This window comes from Rhea americana, unplaced genomic scaffold, assembly GCF_003343005.1.
Source record: "Rhea americana isolate MKP2758 unplaced genomic scaffold, rheAme1 scaffold_2, whole genome shotgun sequence".
Lineage (NCBI taxonomy): Eukaryota > Metazoa > Chordata > Aves > Rheiformes > Rheidae > Rhea > Rhea americana.
Genome location: NW_028186149.1, coordinates 12,769,457 through 12,788,522, shown reverse-complemented (window position 1 = coordinate 12,788,522; position 19,066 = coordinate 12,769,457). Strand labels below are relative to the sequence as shown.

The 19,066-nt window shown below is 39.4% G+C and overlaps 1 protein-coding gene across 1 annotated transcript in view; it reads right to left on the bottom strand.

Annotated features, from left to right (window-relative positions):
• HS2ST1 (heparan sulfate 2-O-sulfotransferase 1) overlaps positions 1 to 18,456 on the bottom strand; it is an 85,611-nt gene extending 67,155 nt beyond the window's left edge. The window contains exon 1 of the mRNA XM_085303516.1: positions 18,097 to 18,456. Within this exon, the coding sequence (XP_085159642.1) occupies positions 18,097 to 18,220 (124 nt within the window). The 5' untranslated portion in view covers positions 18,221 to 18,456. The remainder of the gene's footprint in view (positions 1 to 18,096) is intronic.
• Between the last annotated feature and the right edge of the window lie 610 nt (positions 18,457 to 19,066).

Sequence of the window (19,066 nt, the reverse complement as noted above, 5' to 3'; positions counted from 1 at the left end):
GGGAGCGGGGCATATATTGTCATTAGAGAAAGAACATTGTTAAAATATGACCAATTTCAGCTCTGTGGTTTCAGATCAATAAAGCAAGTCTTCAAGAAAGGAATAAGACTGTTTGAAAGACTACATTTCACCTCTGCAGACAAGAAAAAAAAAATCAATAGATGAGGTTGCTTTTCCAGAATGTTATGAAACGTTATCATCTTACAAGCAATTTTACATGTCTTTTCTGTTACCAGCATCATTTACAGGAYGCTGCTCTGCTTAGCTGATTGTATTTAACTTACTGCTGAGTAAGTGGTATTCAAGCTGCTCACAAGAAAAAACCGTGGAAGTGTCAAAGCAGGTTAAATTCTTGAAATATCCAGTGAGCTCCCAAGGCTGACATATCTGACTACTGCTTACTTAAACTGAATAATGAGCATAACACATTTGTCCATACATGTATTAGACACGGGAAAGTATCTAATAGCATGATTTCAATATGAGGTACTGCACAGATTACGTACTGTCACTGAAACAATCTTGTTTACATATGTTTTGTCCTCTGAAATCTTAATTTAATGAGCCTCATTGCAATTAATCTAAAAATATATAACTAACTTTATAAAGGTTTTATTTCAACRTCTACTGGATAGTTATTTAAATATAATTAACAACTACATGTAATAATGATTAAAAATATCTTGGGAAATCGTTTAACTACAGGGATCCTCTCATCACTAAGATGGGCGCAGGACTCTGGGCAAAGGAATTGCTCCATTTTGTGTGATGTACAAGGGAACAAACTGCACAGAAAGAAGCAAAGGAAGACTCTCTGAAATAAGCGGTCTGCTCAAAGACGGTAACTCCTCCAACATCCCACAGCAGCCTGCAGATCACCACATACAAACAGGCTGGGTGACAATAAAGATGATACTCTGAATAGAAGTGTTTCCCTGCTTTAGAGGGAAGGAAGATGGAAAAACGAAAAACCCCAACCTTCTTATTAACATCACAGTTTTAGCCAGTCAAACAATTACTAGTTTATCTAGCAAGATACTGCTTTTATGATGGCTAGTGGATGCTAGATAAATTCACAGACCAGGAGAGCAACTGAAGACAACCTCTCCTCGCTTATTTAGGTAGCTACATCTGCAGTTTCAGCTATTTTGTRGTAACTTCAGGACAACACATTTGATATTCAAATCTAATAAACACTAAATACTCATAAATGCCACACTTAGCCACCTGCTGGGTGGCAGGCTGCCGCAGGCTGCGGGAGCACCCTGGTGCCTCCACATCCAACTCGGGTCATTTTCAACAGGCAGAGGGACACTGCGCTTCTGTGCCAAGTGACACAAGGTACCAGTAGTACCACATTAATCCACAGTAATATTTCTTAAATTTATATAAAGAAATACCAAGTTTACACTTGAGTATGAATATGAACAGTGCCTTTTCGTGTGCATTTATATTTTGTTCAAGTTTATAATGTCCTATCTGCAATATAGCTACCAGGGACACAGATTGAACAGATAGACAGTATCATTTCYGTACTATAGCAGTCTTCATGGATATTTTTGAAATGCTTTTTATCTGAAATAGGAAGATTTGTTCAATTTTGTCATTTTCCCCCATATAAACAGGCTAAGCACATCCTTGGGACTCCACAGAAGCAGGGAGCAGAGACAGAAGTGTTATGGAAGGCTTCCATGCTTGGTGGCCATCGGTGGCCCACTATATTAGTGTCATCATTCTCCCAACCTGTCATCTCTTGTATTGCTGTAAATTATTACAAGCCACCACAGCCCCAAGCTATTCRCTACTTCGAACCCGGACTCTTTAAAAGATGAGGGTGCATTAATTTCCCCAACAGACTCTAGCTCTTGTATTTAACGGTTAGTCCATGAAGGCTGCATTCTATGCTCTGTAAAAGTTGTTCTGTTCAGTCAGCAGTTCACAGATTAACTTGTGAAATGGCAAAAAGCTCAGTGAAAATATTCTTTATTCTTACGTCCTTGCCATGGTTCACAGAGCAATATCCACACAACACAGAGAAAGCCACAGGCACTGTTGTCTAGACCAACCAAATAAGAGATCTACATTTTTCATTAGAAAATATCATTCCAGTAGATAGCATTAGTAAATTTTTTTTCTCAGATGTTCACCTTTAAAGGAAACCTCATAGTCACTTATACCTCAACACAAAGTTCAACGCTTGAGCAACCAACTATAAAAGACCATGTTACTGCATGGGTTCCCCCCCCCCAATAGTATCATAGAACGGTAAGGTTGCAAGGGACCTCTGGAGATCATCTAGTCCCTCAGCATAACCCATACAGGGATTGAACTCGCGACCTTGGCGTTAGCAGCACCAYGCTCTAACCAGCTGAGCTAAACCTGCCATTAGTAGTAAAATAAAAACTTCTAGTCACAAGAGCACCACCAGAATTATTGATAAAATTATCAGGTACCAATGATAACCAATTAGCTGGTCAAAGCAAATAACTTTTAAACAAACAAAAAATGCTAAGCATGCTAAGCATCTTAAATTCACCTGAAAGAAGTCTTCAGTTAAGAAACAAAAAACAACTTTAAAATGCTATTAGCTATTGCATTTAATATCAACAGAAAATCACATTTAYCTCCATAACATCCATTCTAGTTTGGAAACAGTGACCTCATCTATCAAGCATTCTGTGATCACTGCTAGAGGTTACAGTCATGGAGTGWTTTATAAAAATAAATACTAAAGTGCCGTTTAGGAAGTTTGCTTTAGATCAGAAGGTATCTTTATTCAAAAAGAGAATCAAAGCATAACTCATTTTCACATTTATAAAATCTGTACTCTGTCAAGTCTGCAGTACAATAAAACAATAGCACTAAAATGAATGATTATCGCAGTCAGCCCAGCCATGGTTTGGGAAAGTGCCAACTGTCATTTGTTTTCTAAAGAAAGTGTTAGAGAAACAAATAGCCATATTTATCCAAGACTACTTCTGGCAACTAATTCCTATGCTGTTTGGCATATATGCAAGCATTTTTTGAATGGCACACCTCCAAAATTGCTAAGAAATGCAAATTTTTGAAGTGAATTATTTTTCAGGAATGTTGGAATATTTTTAGATGATTTTCACCTTTCATCTAGAACAAACAGGAAGCAGTGATAAACTTAAAATAATTATCCTCAAAGTATTTATTTATGTCTGTCTGCAAACTGCCCCAAACAAGGCTTCTTGACTCTCAAACCAAACAAAACAACCATCAAAACCTGTATGAGGGTCTCCTAGGGAAAAGACAATGACATATATACAATCCATTAGCATACATTACATTCACATATTCAATCTTGTATAGCTTGCAGTTGCTTAAAATCCCRTCACCACAAAATGCCCTATACTAAACACTGCAGGAAAATTATAAAAAGTGCTATCAAAATTACAAGACAACAGTAAGTTTAGTCAATTTAGAAATGAATCCATTTCTTATCCTTCAACATTACAGTGTTTTAAGCTCCTAAAATTCCTTGCAAAAAAGGTTTTGAACAAGACCAGCCTGTTTTTATGGTTTTATGTCTTCACTTGGTTAACCTTTATCTGCACTTGGTTAACCTTTATCTGTTGGACAAGCTTTGGACTACTTGTTAGTCCTGCATAATATGAATTTGTAAGGTTTAGACATTAGAGAGAGAGAGAGAGAGAGAGAGAAAAGCTGAATATTCCTGTCAATTTTGCTCACTGTTTAATGAAGAATCTGATATAACAAACATTGAAGGATTAACGAAATTTGCAGAGAGTCTGTAGATTATGCAAATCCATGAAGGGCAGAAAAATGATCCAAAACAGTTCCTGAATATCTAACATGATTTTCATGTAGGATGCATCTTAAATACTAGTTATCTCTGTGTACCATCTCATGTTTACATTTACATGCATATACTTAATATTAAGTAAAACAAGCCTAGGAACAATCACCATATTTCAGTTCCCTGCTGTTGTTTTTAAGCTTGACAGAGTGCTACCTGAGATATCAAGTGCCATGTTGTCAGACATACAGCATGTTTTCATGGTTAAGAAGATAAGTGGTGTAAGTGCTATTTTTATTTCCATTTTGTTTTAAGATGACGTAACAGGAGGAAGTTGGTCTAAAAAAATGTTTAATAAACCACTTTCCAGCTCTGATTCTTGAAAACTAGTATTTCTCTCAGTTAACATTGAAAAATCTTTTGCCACCATTTCCAGTAAAACAAAGTATTTCTACTTAAATTTTATAGCACCAGTGCAAGAAATATATTACATCCCATTACTTATCACAAAACACATGCCTTTAAATGTAACATTAACAAAAGCTTCTGCCTGACAGTCAGACAGCACATATATTTAGAAATTCCATGTAGTCACCTCTATTGCTACCAGCAAATAAAAAAAAATGACATCCAATTCCTGAAGGTTCTCTGATACGGTAAAGAAACAGAAAAACCTCTTTCAGTGCCTTCAGTCCTTCTTCGTGTATGATGAATTTTTTTTTTTTAAAAAAAAAAAGGAAAACACCTTTAATATGTGAATAGTTTCTCACTCATTTCTCTTTCCTAACTTGCACACTAGCATTGCCTTATATCTACATTCAAATATCAACAGAAACATAAAAATCAGTATAAACAATGCTTTGGCTTGCTCCAGTGACCACAAATGTTTAAAAAAACACTCCCACAAATATGTTAGCATGACCATGTTTTTCAGAATATGGTTTGGAAGGCACAAACAGGAAAACCAGAAGAGGATATATATTAACATCTTACTATTTGATTTATTATTTCTTTCTGTAAGTCTTAGTTTTACATCAGTTTTTCACATCAGAAAGGAGAGAAGAGTTTAACAGTATTGTAAAGTGTAACAGAAAAAACAATACCGGCAGAGGAATCAGTGCCAAGTACAGTTCTTGCATGTTAAGCTACAGGAAAGCCAGTTTGGAAAATAAGCATATTCCCCAATGCCCTATGCCTTTTTATTGGAATCAGATAGACTGTGGTTAGCTCATACATACAGCAGTTGCATAGGTCCTCACATATACATCCTTTCTACTSCTCATTTCCCCTTTTCCAAAGTTCATCCTGAACACTCTCCTCTAAGCTGGCCACATGCTTACAAGATAAATTTGTCTTTAGGTCAAATGCATTTAACATGCCTCATGAACGACTAAAGCCTGACGAATATCCTCAGTAATTTTTTTCCAGGGTTGGATGAAGGGATTGCTGTCCTTTCCTGTGCAGGAGCAAACATATGCCATCTTCTCAGCCACTGCAGCTCAAAGCCCAAAGCATTAAATTTAACTGAAAATCAAGAGTGCTTAAACTTAATACTCCATGCCCTGATCTTTGCTGCCTGGGCACACCTCTGTTTATCACCCTAGCTAGCAACGGGGTGAGAGTCTCCCACCAGCACGCTGGGCAGCCTGCTGCAGGAACAACATTTGACGTTCCTATGGCTAACTTTGACAGCCCGTCTGTCAGATTCCTAGGCATCTTGCAAAGCGCTGTGACTTCCCAAGTCCACCTATGCATCTCCATGACTGACAGTGATTCTACATCATTAACCAAAACCTCTTTTCAAAGTTTAGAAGTTTCATCAATTCAATTCCATGGAAAAGTTTTTACCTAACACTAACTACTGTAACCACTGAATAGTTTCAAAGATAAAATTCTAGTGAGTACTAAAAACTACTCATAATAGAGACTGCTATATTTAAAYGCAAGTTTAGGCAGATCTTTCTGGTCATTCAGCCTTTGCTTTTGACTCAGAAAGTATGTTTGAGAGGCAATTCAAGGTTTAAAAGACTACTAGCCTGCTAGAAAATTAAGTTTTTAGTACTTCTCATAGCAGCTAAGACCTAGAATACTGCACACACAAAACAAACAGATTATAACCACTCATTTAGAAGTCTGAATAAAGCACCACGCCAGAGTTTTTCTAGTTCTTTTTACGGCTTGATCAATAGTCAAAAACACRAAGCACACATACTGAAAATAAACTTTAAAAAGGCACTACTTAAAAAAAAGAAGCAGATGCTCTGATTTTTAGCTTCACTTAAAACACCARAAGCTGCAACAAGTGGCATATTATAATTAACAATTCAAGAGAGGAATGAGAGGGAAATCTAGAAGTATCTAAAAAAAAAWTCTGTTTTAGTACAAGTAGGAGGATAGTACGGAAGTAAAATACGGATTCAACTAAAGGTCATATTCCAAAAGGTCATTTTGAAGGCAAGAACATTCTCAAAAAAAAGCAAAATATCTACTCYTGAAATGTTATTTTTGTAAATAGAATGTAGCTTAAAAAAAAAATCAGTCCAATTCTCCTTTATACTATTTGAAGTAATCAAAATGGACAGCAAGATCTAATTGCTTCCTCAAAAGACAGCAAATTATTTATTAGCTATTTATCTTGAAAAGATTGCTCTGCTGACAGCATCATTCAAGTTAATGTACAGTAGGTAATTTGCTCAGAAACCTATTTTAAAAAAAAAAGTGTTTTCAAATAAGAAGCAAGGCCTTCGTAAGGGTGTTATCCTTTCTTAAAAAAAAAAAAAAAGGAGTGGTGACCTACAAGACATTCAGCATTTACACGGGTTCTGACTTGATAAAGGGAAACCACTTTAGCATTACTGTCATCTCAGTACAGTTCATTGGAYATTGCAGCTGGACTCGTATACAATTATAGCCATTTTGACAGGAAAGTATCATTTCTCCCTTTTAAGAGCACACACATTGCTGAAGGTTTACTGATTTATCAGACACACGAAAATCTTGGCTCCAAAGTGTATACAAAAAGAAAAAACAAACCCCCCTCCCAAAAAACAACAACAACAAAATCAACTGTTATCATSGCTTCTTTCTAAAAGCTTATTTAACACAGATCGTAGAACAATTGATTTTGTAGTTGGTACACAAAATATCAACTTCAGAAAGTGGTAATACACTTGCGACCAAGAATCCTTGTAAAAATACCACATTGGCTTTTGCCRTTATGGTCAATATATGTGAATAGATATAAGTCACTTAGACAAGGTTTCTGTCCTTATCCCATAGCATGGGAATAAAGCCTTTCCAGACTGTACACTCACCACAGACTATGGAAGGAGATGCCTGTTTGTTTCAACTATGATCCTACTAGACATGGAAAATAAGGACTTTGAGAGTAAGAAATTTAGATATGACATTTTGCATGTTGATTATGATCTGATCAGGAGTGTCATCTTTTTGCTTGTGCTCTGCTTGCTCATTTCCCCAAGTGCACAAATGGTTTTCCACTACTTCAAGGTATACTTTAGTTGCAAAAAAAACATTAGAATTTTTATAGTAGAACTAAAACAGCGGCTTTTGTTGAAAAAAAACAGAAAATCCACAACACTACAAGAATCAACAAGTTAAAAACAGATCTTGCAAAGAATTACTTTCTGCTCCTCAGTGTAATACATCATTCACACACCAAACTAGCCAAAATGATTGACTACTTTTGTTTGAGACACATTTTGGTCTATTTAATGTGTCACAATAAGATTTTATCATTTTCATATCATACTTTTTGACTTCATTCCCTTTTACTCTAAATTTGCAAACCCTTCTCAGAATCACATAAATCTGTTACTTAGAATGATCACAACCAACTCTAATATAACACAATAAATTGCTGGTTAACATTTTTAAGTTTAAACAACCTTTGCAACGTAATAACAACAGACTTCTTCCACTGCAAAACCTACTCTAAAGTATGCACACACTTAACGTAAAGAGATGCAAAAATCTCAAAGAAAACACACATTTGCTATTTTTGCAATCTTTCTGAATATGCTGAACACTATATCCGGAAAGGAAGATAAGAAAATTACTGAAAATGGAAAGATAACCAAGCACAAGATTCAAGAAAAAATGCTAACACTGAATCAGCTGGATTTCTCTCTCCACTTTTCAGAAGCTCAGAGGAACAAGCATAACCTCCATTCAGTTGCTCCCATACCTCCAAGCTCCTTCATGTTCTTAACAGCCTTTCTGCACCTTATTCAAAGTGAAATCAATCACTGCTGCCTTTCAATATATTTGTCTCAATAATTAGCTCTACATCTCAACACTGGAAGATGCACACAAGGGGAAAATACATATACACACACACGTATGTACACACGTATAAAGAAAATGTAGTATCTTTTGAGAGAAAAAAAAAAAGCCAGTGATGGAAGTAAATGGGAAAAACGCATTTTAATCTAAGGAATCTAAGATCCCATCCCCACACTCTTTACAGTTTCACTGCAATTAAGCACAAGGTTTGCATAAACACTTCAAAATCATCAAATGCTGTTTTATCAAAACAGCACTTAAGTTTTACATATGTTTCAACACAAATTAGTATTCAGAATTAAACAGCAAGTTGACAAAAAACATTGGATGTCAGCTGTCTGTCATTTTAAACTTCAACAGAGATAGAGAGAGAAAGGACATAAAGGAAGGCAGACAAAGACCAGGCCAAAGCAATGTATCGCTTCTTTCCAAATACTTTTTGTAATTTAATTATCTTATTAATTCTCTGACTGCCCTAGACTCCTAGCTACTTGTGATGAATTTTATCACTATAAGAATGCTTGAATAATAATTATTATAGCAGTTAYGTTATTGGAACCACGATGACTGAAGGATATTGCAAAGTCAGGACAACAGTAAAACACTGAATCCTAGAGAATGAAGTAACCCTCAGATGTAGTCTGGCTCCCTGCAGATTTGCAAGCAATACCTCTATGGTAAGAATATACCCTTAATTTATAGCCAGAAAAAGCTAAAGCACATCCATAAGTTCATTATTCAGGAACACACAGATACTCAATATGAAACTAAGGATATGAAACTCCAGGAGAAAGGCAGGAACATGCAGCCCTAGAGAAGGAAGCCCCTTTGCAGGTTTGAGTCACCTTTTATCCCTGTTTGAAAACAGAGTGTGGAGGACTCCAGAGTAACCTGCAGGTGTCTCGGAGGCCCGTAATTCACACCAGCCTTCTGCACGTGCCTGCAGCTGCAGTGTTGCACTGCAGTCTCACTGCTTACTTCCTAATACTAGGGCTGCAAAACCTGCCCTCAAAACACAGCTGTATGGCAGATTTCTCCTGAGACTGCTCTTGGGGAATTTTTCCCCAACCAAAGTTACGGTTTTTAAGGCCCCTTTGTATTGTGCTGTGAGGATCTGGGGGGTTGGAGGTGGGGGCTGCTCCTTTAAGCACAAGGGAAAAGGAGATACTATCACCACACATCCAATTCACTGATTCACAAAGCTTTTTCTATCAGTGTCTGTGCATATAAAAGAAAAAAAATCTAATTTAACTTCCAGTCTTTTAAAGAAGATTTAATCCTCAAATGCTCATCTTCCTTTTGTTTACAGATGAACAAAAAATATTATTTTAAACTTAGCAACTGAGCTTCAGCTTATTTAAGATAAAATTATATTCTATTTGAAAAAGATAGTCCAATGAACTGTGCTGCTCCGCTCTTATCCCCACTGATGTCCCCAACAGAGACTCCAAGTCAGGGTCAAAATCACTGTAAAACACTAATTTTGAGATTGATCATCCACACACAAGAGAATGAACTCCAACCCATTTCACAGCAGGTGCCAAACAGCTGTAAGTGATTTTAGTTACTACCATTAACTACTTAAATGTTACAGAGACTGGCAATCAGGCTTTTACAAGTACAAGCTTCACCCTAGTAAGTAAGCTATTGTATCAATATAGGATTAAAAGAGGCAATTGAATTCTTAGGTGCAATTCTCACACACCACCTTGAGCTGGGAAAGTACCAAACCTTTCGTAGTGAGACATCCTCTTTTTTTGATCAGAAATTACATAGTGTTCTTTCGCAACTTTGCTCAGATTCCTCTCTGTACTTTATACATTTATCATTCCAAATATTTATTTTGTTTCTACTTCAGTTCAAGTCTCCTTGTTTGCATATAGTGTTCCTACCAGCTTTTTGACAAAGCACAGAGAGATGGGGTAATAATACTTTTACAAGAGCATCAGCAGCAAAAAGTAGTGGGAAAGGGAAGGAAAGGCTAGAGGTGTTCGTATCAGCATGGATGGAAGACAAGTAAGATTAGTTCACAAAGCAGGGAATGATATCATAAAACAGAATAGGATAATTCTTTTACTGCAAGGCAGAGGAGCCTTTACAACTGTAGGAACCCTCAACTAAGAGGCTTAGCCAGCCAAACCTCCGTGGGGTGATTCTGGATACATCCTTGATTTTGAAGTACAGCTCACCCACAGAAGTCTGAGAATGTTATTTCCAGCTTCAAAGAACTGCAATTAAGAGATTAACCTGGCATATGAAAAAACTATCTTTCCTTCTCTGCTTTCCTGGATCATCAAGTGACCTTGGGCAACTCATTTAATCATGCTTACCTCAATTCCCATCTCAGCACTCAGTATTGAATCCCATAATGCTTTTAGTTTGCACACAGCTAGCTTCACTTCTGGGAGATGTTCTTTCTCCACCTGAAATACCTTTGGGGAAGTCTAATATACTTTTTTCGTAATGCTTCTGCTGAAATATTTTGTTCCGTTTTCTGATGTGCTGAACTGAAGCTATGCTGCACATAGAGACATCTGGTGAGGCTCACTAATAAGCGCACAAGGAGACAAATTACCAAGGTCATTTGCTCAGTCATCAAGTAGACAGACCCCAGAATTCAAGGGCACATCCTGCAATAACACTGATATTTTGATAATCAGACATTCCTGACACAGAAACATGTGTGCGCAACATGAGTGTTTCCACGGGTTTTGAGAATTTATACCATTAGTATGGCAACGAGATATCAACTCATATTTAAACCCAGGAGCCAACAACTTGTAGGAATCTCAAATGGAAGGAGTTYAGTTCTCCAAAACTCGTAAGACGGGCAGTCAGAGGGGAGAAGAAAGAATTGACTGACCCAGATCCAAGAAGAAAAGAGGCTGACTTCTCTCTCTGCAGAGACTAAAGGTTCCTCTGATGGAGGCCTTTCTCAGGATTCTAGGCTTTGAACACAAGAACATCACAGGGCCACAAGCTTTTTGGAGTGGAGTAGTTAAACACAACTGAGCTGATGACTGGCTTGAGCAACACAGGAACCTAGTAAGGCTTGAATAAGACACTGCTCATCCTCCTGTCCATATAGCCAGGAAGACGTTGCATTCAAGAGTCTGTACATATTTATAAAACGCTGCACCCAGATGGCAAAAYTTTGGATGCCTCCTCTCTCAACACTGAACTCTTCACTCAGCCTTTTATTTCTAGTTGAAAAAGTTATGCAAATACACGTAGAGTTTGGCGCTTTTTCTACAGCCCAAGTTCATGTTTGCTAGGTCAGCCCTTAATATATACATAGACAGACAGCACCACATTTCAAGCAAAGCACTTATCACTGTTTTAATACCGCTTTGACAAGATTTAAATACATTTCAAATATCAACAACTACAGATTACATATAATTCCTTAAAAATAGCTGTCTTTTGAGCCAATTAAGTGATAGTATGCATAAGCCATCTAGTTCATAAAAAGAAGTAAGAGTTTACAGGAAAGCATTCGTTATTAGAACATGAGATAAGTTTGGCCAGAAAATTCTAACAATGACTCATGGTTGCCAGTCAGTAGATATGGAAATGTGTGATTTTCACTTGCTCATGAACAGTTCAAACGTCTCTAACTTCAGAGGGCAATACAAAGCTGTGCCCCTCCCCCTCCCCCCCCCCCAAAAAAAAAAAGTCTGCACAGATGTCAGCTTTCTGAAACAAGGAAGAAAAAGCTGTAAGATGTATTTCATTTCAGAGGTATATGATAAACTACAAAGCAAAGGCTTAATTTGTTGTGATAGTTCCAAAGTAAGTTTAAATAGCTTATCAAGAGGTTTTTGTTTTGTTTTGAATATAAAATGAATGACCGGTCAATTTTAACTCTAATTTGCAGAGGGAAGGGGCAGCAACAGCTTGGGTTTTGCTTGAGTTTTAAACTACTGCCTTCAATGAGAATCTCTAGTCAGAACTAAGGAAGAAAAAAAAAAAAAAAAAAAAGACATAGCCATTTGCAACCATTCACTTTCAAGGACACTGAAACACATGCAGACATGAAAATTTTGGCTACTTTCTCCATACTCAGAAGCAGAAAATGAGTAAGAAAAACAAAGAAAGCAATGGTATGGCACTATCCCATAACATCAGTCTTTTAGCTGGCTTGGCCAGAGGGCAATAAAAGGCATTGAAAGTTGCCTTTTCTTGTTTCAACAGTTGTTACCACTTTTCCTTTCAGAGCCAAGCATATTATTGAAATGTCTGTTTCTGTAGATACTCCATTACTGAAACAACCCAATCTCCCTTACTCTGTAAAAAATACAATCATATGGAAAAGGAAGGCTTAAATACCTTTGAAAAATCTCTTGCAATTTTCCCAGCCTTGGACTAATTCCCTATTTCTTAACCTCTCTCACCTACACCTGTACTATTGCATTTGTTAACAGAGAAAAGCATGGCACATCTTTGGCTGTCCAATAACCATTTTCTATCCTCCAGAAACAATTGATCGTAGTCACGGCTCTATTTGAGGATTTTCCTGGAAGGTGGTATTTTAGGCCTTGGTGTTCTTCTAAAAACTTTCTTAAATTAGTGCATTAAAAAAATACATAGATGCTTTAGCCCAAATCTGACCTTTTGTGATGGAGTATATAGAAAGATGAAATGCTTTATCTGGTGATTACCTCACCCACTGCAGTATGTCAGGAGGGACTGGACTTGAATGCTTTATCTGACTACCCAAGTCCATTTCATTTCTATTCTCAGAAGGGGTCTCAAAAATATCTTTAACACAAATATCACTTTGCCTGGTAACTGTCTAGTAAAGCATGGGATATTAGAAGGGAAGTTACAGCCCTCACTCAGTCGCTAACACTCAAGCCTACTTCACCAAAAGCATTAGCCTGCCAACTAGACTCAACAGTACTAAAGGTTCTCACGCTGAGACTACTAAAGGGTCTCTCTTCGAGAAGGGGAAGAAAAAAAGAAAAAATGCTCTGCCCCATTTTAGTTTTACTGCCAGAAGCAGAGATATGGGAATGTCAGTAAAAAGAGGTAATATCAAGCCCTGAAGCCTATAAAGCAAGCCTAAACTGCCTTGGTATGTGCTTGAGAACATGCACGGTTCTGTATTTGTCACAGCTAGTGGTCAGGGTCCAGACATTACCAGCAGTCCAATTTCATAGAAAAAGCAGCAGCAGCTGGAACGCTGATTCCCAAATTGAGACTTTCCAGGTGAAAAAAAAGCTTCCATATATGAGTTGTAGACACTGTAGGGAAACCTTACAAAATCCCTCTGAGTTTGTCCCTCCTCTCATCTTTAAAAACTCTTTTTTTATCAATGTGAAAAGCTGATTGATCAACTGCTTTCCTTTATAGGACATACAATAGCTACACAAGCTGTCCTAAACTACATTGAGACAAACACAACACACAGCATGGAAGCAAAAATATGACAAAGATGCACTAAGGAAAATGCAATTGTGCATGATATATAAGAACCTGGCTATTCTCAGCGTCATGAATCCAGGTAAATATTGGACTAAATTACTATCAATCTTGTCAAGTCAGAGTGAGATCTTAAGTAAATGATAGATATGCACAAGAGAGTTCACACACCACCTTGATTCAAGGAATAAAATTTTATACAATCTCTCTATTACATACTTTGCAATGGGAAGGATGAGCATAGTCTGGGAGTGGTTAAAATTTTATTCTAAAGGTGCCTGGAAAGAAATGGGGGGTGGTAAAGGGGAAGAGTGATGAAGTGACTAAATGAGGAAAATATGAAAGATTCAGCAAGGCAAAGCGAAGTGAAAGAATGTTTCACCAGCTAAAGATATACTTGCAGAAGCAACATTAATACTTCTATTTCTAGATACATGGTACACAAGAAAATAGCCTCTGAAAAGAAAGCCTTATGCTACTCAGAAGAAAGTAACTAATGGGTAACAGATTTATATTTGAAAAAAAAATGCTGGTAAATTATTTGCATAGCTCCATGTAGCCAAAACCACAGTCAATTGCCAAATATCCTTTATAAATTAAGTCCAAGTATAAATAATATATATTTATATATATATATATATAACCAGGTATACTGTATTATGAGAGACAGTTTTCAGAGTGATTTTCCAAACGCCTGCAACTGACAGGTCTAAAGACAGCAGGTTTTATCCAAGTGAAGAAAACAGAAGATGCCTAAAATCTCTAAAGATGAGATGCTCTCAGATTTCTAGAAAACTTAAGATTTAATCACTAAGATGTTAAATTATTTCACTTGAAAAAAAAAAAGCAGTTGTTTGCTAGGTACAGCACTTAGAACAATACTACTCCAGCATGATCCACAGGTGCAGGAAAATTAACTAAATAATAATAATACAAAGTGGCAATTATCTTTTTTCTTTGAATTTAAGCAAAGAGAATGTCCTTCCACCTTTCTAATTATTTGTGCATTTTCAAATACAAAATGAACCAAAATATTAAGAATTTCTGAGTGACAGATTTCTGTATACTGAACGCAAGATACTGAATTAACAGATCTGAAGTTTGTTTATCACTTAGCAGAAAAAGTAAGTCCCACAGTAAAGCTAACCAATGTTTCAACATGAACTGAAGGAATAATCTGAAACAGTAATAAAGTTGTTGAATCCTTGATCTCTCTGCTATGGTTTATTAAGTTATTTGGACATGGACTATTTTCAAAATCCATTTCATGGAGACTACTGCATGATTAGAAAGTAACAATATTAAATCACTTCCACCCTAGGCAAGAGCAATGCTTTCCCACCTTGTCTTCTTGCCCATCTTCACCTTGTCTGATCAATCCTATAACCTTCTCCTTAAATAAGGTCCTGTCTTTCCCATCCCTCATTTCAGCCTTGAGGTGCTTGCAGTATTTGCCAATCTAGAATACAATGATTTTTTTTAACATAAGAAATAGAAAACATTACAAATTTCCCTCTTTCCTTCCTCCCCCACCACTGTCAGATTATAATTTCAAGATTTTGGGGGAGGGAGAAGAAAGAGGGCTGGATTACTTCCAGCTGCATCAGTTCTTTGATTCAACTTACAATGAACGCTAATGGAAACACAGGAGATGAGTAGAAACATGTGTTTGGTGTTAGGCCAGTTTAAACCAGAGGTTTGGAGACCCCACCAGGCCTACAAAAAATCCCAAGAGGATGACCAGATATTATTTCTACTTCAAGACTGATAGTTACAAGAGCAGGCAACTCTAATAGGGAGTACTGCGTGTGGAAAGGTAAACGTTGAGGATTAAACTAACAGAAAAGTACCTAAACCAGGCTTAAAACAAAGCCGTTAAAATTCTGACTAACAACGAGGGACAGCTTAGTTTGGGGAGACTGCCAAGTTACTTGCTCTTATGTGTAAACTTGAAGATAGTACGAAGGATTAATAGCTGTATGTACAAATCTCACCAAAAAAGTACTTGAAATTGGGTTCTGATAGCGCTCTGTTTATGATTTCACCACTACAAACTATTGTAGAAGAGCCTAGAATGCCCAAAAGCTGCAGAGAGGTTTTCGATTATTTTTTATTTTTGAATTAGAGATATATCATTAATATGGAAAAAAAATCCAAAGGTACATAAAGATTTTTAAAATAATATTAGGATCACAATAATCTTATCAGAAAGAGGAAAAAAAAACAGTTATCTGTGATGATTATTTGCTTCCATCTCTTCTACTTCTCAACTTAAAAGAAAAAACTCCCTACTGTGATTGAATTTTGCCTATTTGAATGAATTACGCTTACAGGAAGAAAGAGGTTCCATTTCTTTTTTCCTGAATGACTGAATATTAATGACTGAATATTATTTGTAGAACTAATCAGAGCGCAACAAGGATTATTTTATTTGCTATCAAATCTGAAATCATTCTGCTTTCCTAGTCATAGCCTAATTTTTACAGTTAGTTTCCAAGTTTATTATCTGATATATCAAAACAAAAACATATCATAGGTCAATACAGCAGCACCCAAATTATATACAATGCGACTTTTAAGATAAAAAGCACACTGAAACATAACTAACAGGCCAAAAGACTTCTCAGCTGTTATTACGAAATCATAGTATCATTATTTCTTCACCCCCCTCCTTCTCTGGGAGGGAAGGACTGGAATTCAAGTGCATCCAGCCAACTAATTAGTTTGATCTAGAGAAAGTCGTTCTCTATATTACATCTCAGTAGAACTATCACCAACACATTCAAGTAATTTCTGCTATAAAACCTTAACATTTGCTATTTTACAAAATACATACCAAATATGCGAAAAGGGACACTTTCAGACAGCCAGAAGCTTTTTAACAAGCACGATTTCTAGTTAAAAAACATGGATTAATATCAAAGCTATTGCAGGATGCCCTTTTTCCTCTCCTTACGCAGGTTTTAGCGAATCAGTCATAAATTGTTCACAAAGCAAATCTTTCTATCATACTTTTAAATAGCCTATACAACAGTTTTCTTCTTAAAAAATAAAATCAGTACAACAGAGTAATTGGATTCTTGTTCCAAAGCAGAATGAGATGTGTATTTTAATCCTCTAAACATGTAACTTGATCATGTTCAATGCACATTTATTAAGAAGCAAGAGGAAGTCTAACCAGCAGAAATCTTTATTCTCACATTACGTTATGTTAATCCTTTCATACCAGGAGCTGGATTTTCCTCAAGTAACATCCATTGCCAGCAACGGAGGCATTGAAGCCACTGGCATCAGCCGGTTTAAAATAGAGGGATACAAAATTCTATCGAATCTTGAGCATTATCTTAATACCTACTTGAAATTATCCTCCAATATAATTTACTTTCCACTTCAAATGTTTGTTTACAGTAACTGAGTCCCCACAGAAAGTTATGCCTTGATGCTAATTATTTCAAACTTCCAAATGAAAAATATGCAGAGCAAGACTGTCACATAACTCTTACAGTCGACTGCTGCCATTTCCAGGATTCTGATCTCTAATATCCAGTTGAGAGAGAGGAAGATGGAAAAGGAATACTGAGAAGTAAAATCCCTAAGGCATTCACTTGGCTTAACATCATGTCATGCTGATTCCAGCTCTGTTGGAAGCTTGCTATGTTAAACTTCCCACATCACTAGAAGTGGATCAAAGTCCACTTCTGGTTTAAAGACCAGTAGGAACATCATACATGCAGATTTCTTTCTACAAGCTTCAAACGTTCATAATCTAAATATCTTAGCACAATCAACTAATATGAGAGGACAATTCAGCAATATTTGTAATTCAGTCCCATGCATTGGTAAATATCTGAAGTCTCATTGCTCTGTATTTACAACTTCTAGGTACCACAAACTAGGTTCAAACTGGCATTCCTCCACATCCCTGAAACTCTTACGGGATATGATGTCCATACAAGTTCTGCAGACCAACTTACAGCAGATCAAGAAGCAAGATGTTGCTTACCTGGAAGAAATTAATCTATAAAGCTGCTTTGTAGGGCAGAAAAACAGAAATCTTACACAAGAGTTYTCAAGTTCATCGTTATTTTGGTCAGTGACAACCTAGGTGAGCACTAACTACACCCAGCAAAAGCGGCAGAAAGCAGCACGTTGGATTCAGCGGGAGTGGAACCGACTGCCAACCTGCTATTAACCACGATGCCCCCAGCTTCCTCTGCACCGCGCTCTTCCTCACCACAGCGCGCCTTAACGGAAAGTCCGAGCCGGACGTCAAGCGGCGAGAAGACAGAAGCGGCCGCAGCAGGGCGAGTCCCCGCGCCGGCCCGGCCGCCCCGGCTGCGGCGCGGCGCACAGGCCGCCGCGGCGCCGGCAGCGCCCAGCGCCTCCGCGCTCCGAGGCGCCGCGGCGCCGGCAGCGCCTCCCGCCCCGGGCCCTCTGCGCTCCGCGCTCCCCCCGCGGACGGCGCCTCCGGACGAGCTCGGGGGCAGGGCCGCCGCCGCCGCCGCCCGCGGCCCCCTTTGCGGCGCCCTCGCATCGCGCCGCTCGGTCCCTCCCCCGCGGCGCGGCGCTGCGCGGCCCCTCACCCAGCTTGCCGCGGGACTCCTCCAGCTTCTGGATCTGGTTCTCCAGGAAGAGCACGGCCACGCCGAAGGCCAGCACCGCCAGCAGCTGCAACTTGGGCGGCAGCATGATCCTGAGCAGCCCCATGAGCAGCAGCAGCAGCAGCAGCGCCGCCCGCCCGCGATCACGACATAACGCGGGGCCCGGCCGCGGAGGCCGGCGGGAGCCTCGGCAGCCGCCGCCGCCGGGGCAGCGCGCGGCAGGGGACGGCACGGGACGGGACGGCAGGGGAAGGGCGCGGGCGTGCGGCAGGGCCCGCCGCCGCCGCCGCTCTCACATCTCCCGGGGCCTCGCCGCCCGCCGCCGCCGCCCCCCGCGCCCGCCGCCAACCGCCGCGCGGCGGCCCCAGCGCGCCCCTCCCCCGCCTGCGTGCGCTGCTCAGCAACCGAACGCCCAACCGCCGCCGCCGCCGACTGCCCGGCGGCGGCCCCGCCCACGCGCCCTCCGCCATTGGGCGGGGCCGCCGCCGGCCCGCCTCTCCCGCGATCGCATTGGCCCCGACGGCCGGCGCCCCGCCCACATGGAGCTGACCCTCCTCCTCCTSCCTCCGCTTTCGGCCGCCGGGCCGAGCCGATGTCCCGCCCACATGCGACCCTTCGCGATTGGGCGGCCGCTCCTGAAGTCCCGCCCGCGTGCCCGTTCCGCATTAGGCACAGGTACCCCGGCTTTCGACAAATGCACAATATTATTGGTCAGGGTGTCTGTCAATCTTCGGGGCTACAGGTCTGCGCGCTGGTTGGCAGCGAAACTCCGGAACGAGAAAGGGCCCTCGCTCAGGGCTGTCTAGACCGTGCCCGACTGAGGCTAGGAAATGGCACCACCTCTAGCATCACTGTTAAGCGCTACCCTGAGCACAGAAAAACAGCATCGCTCCAGACTTCCCTCTGAGGCTCTTCGTTAGCCTCTTCTCTGTGCGTTGCCAGGGATTTGGGA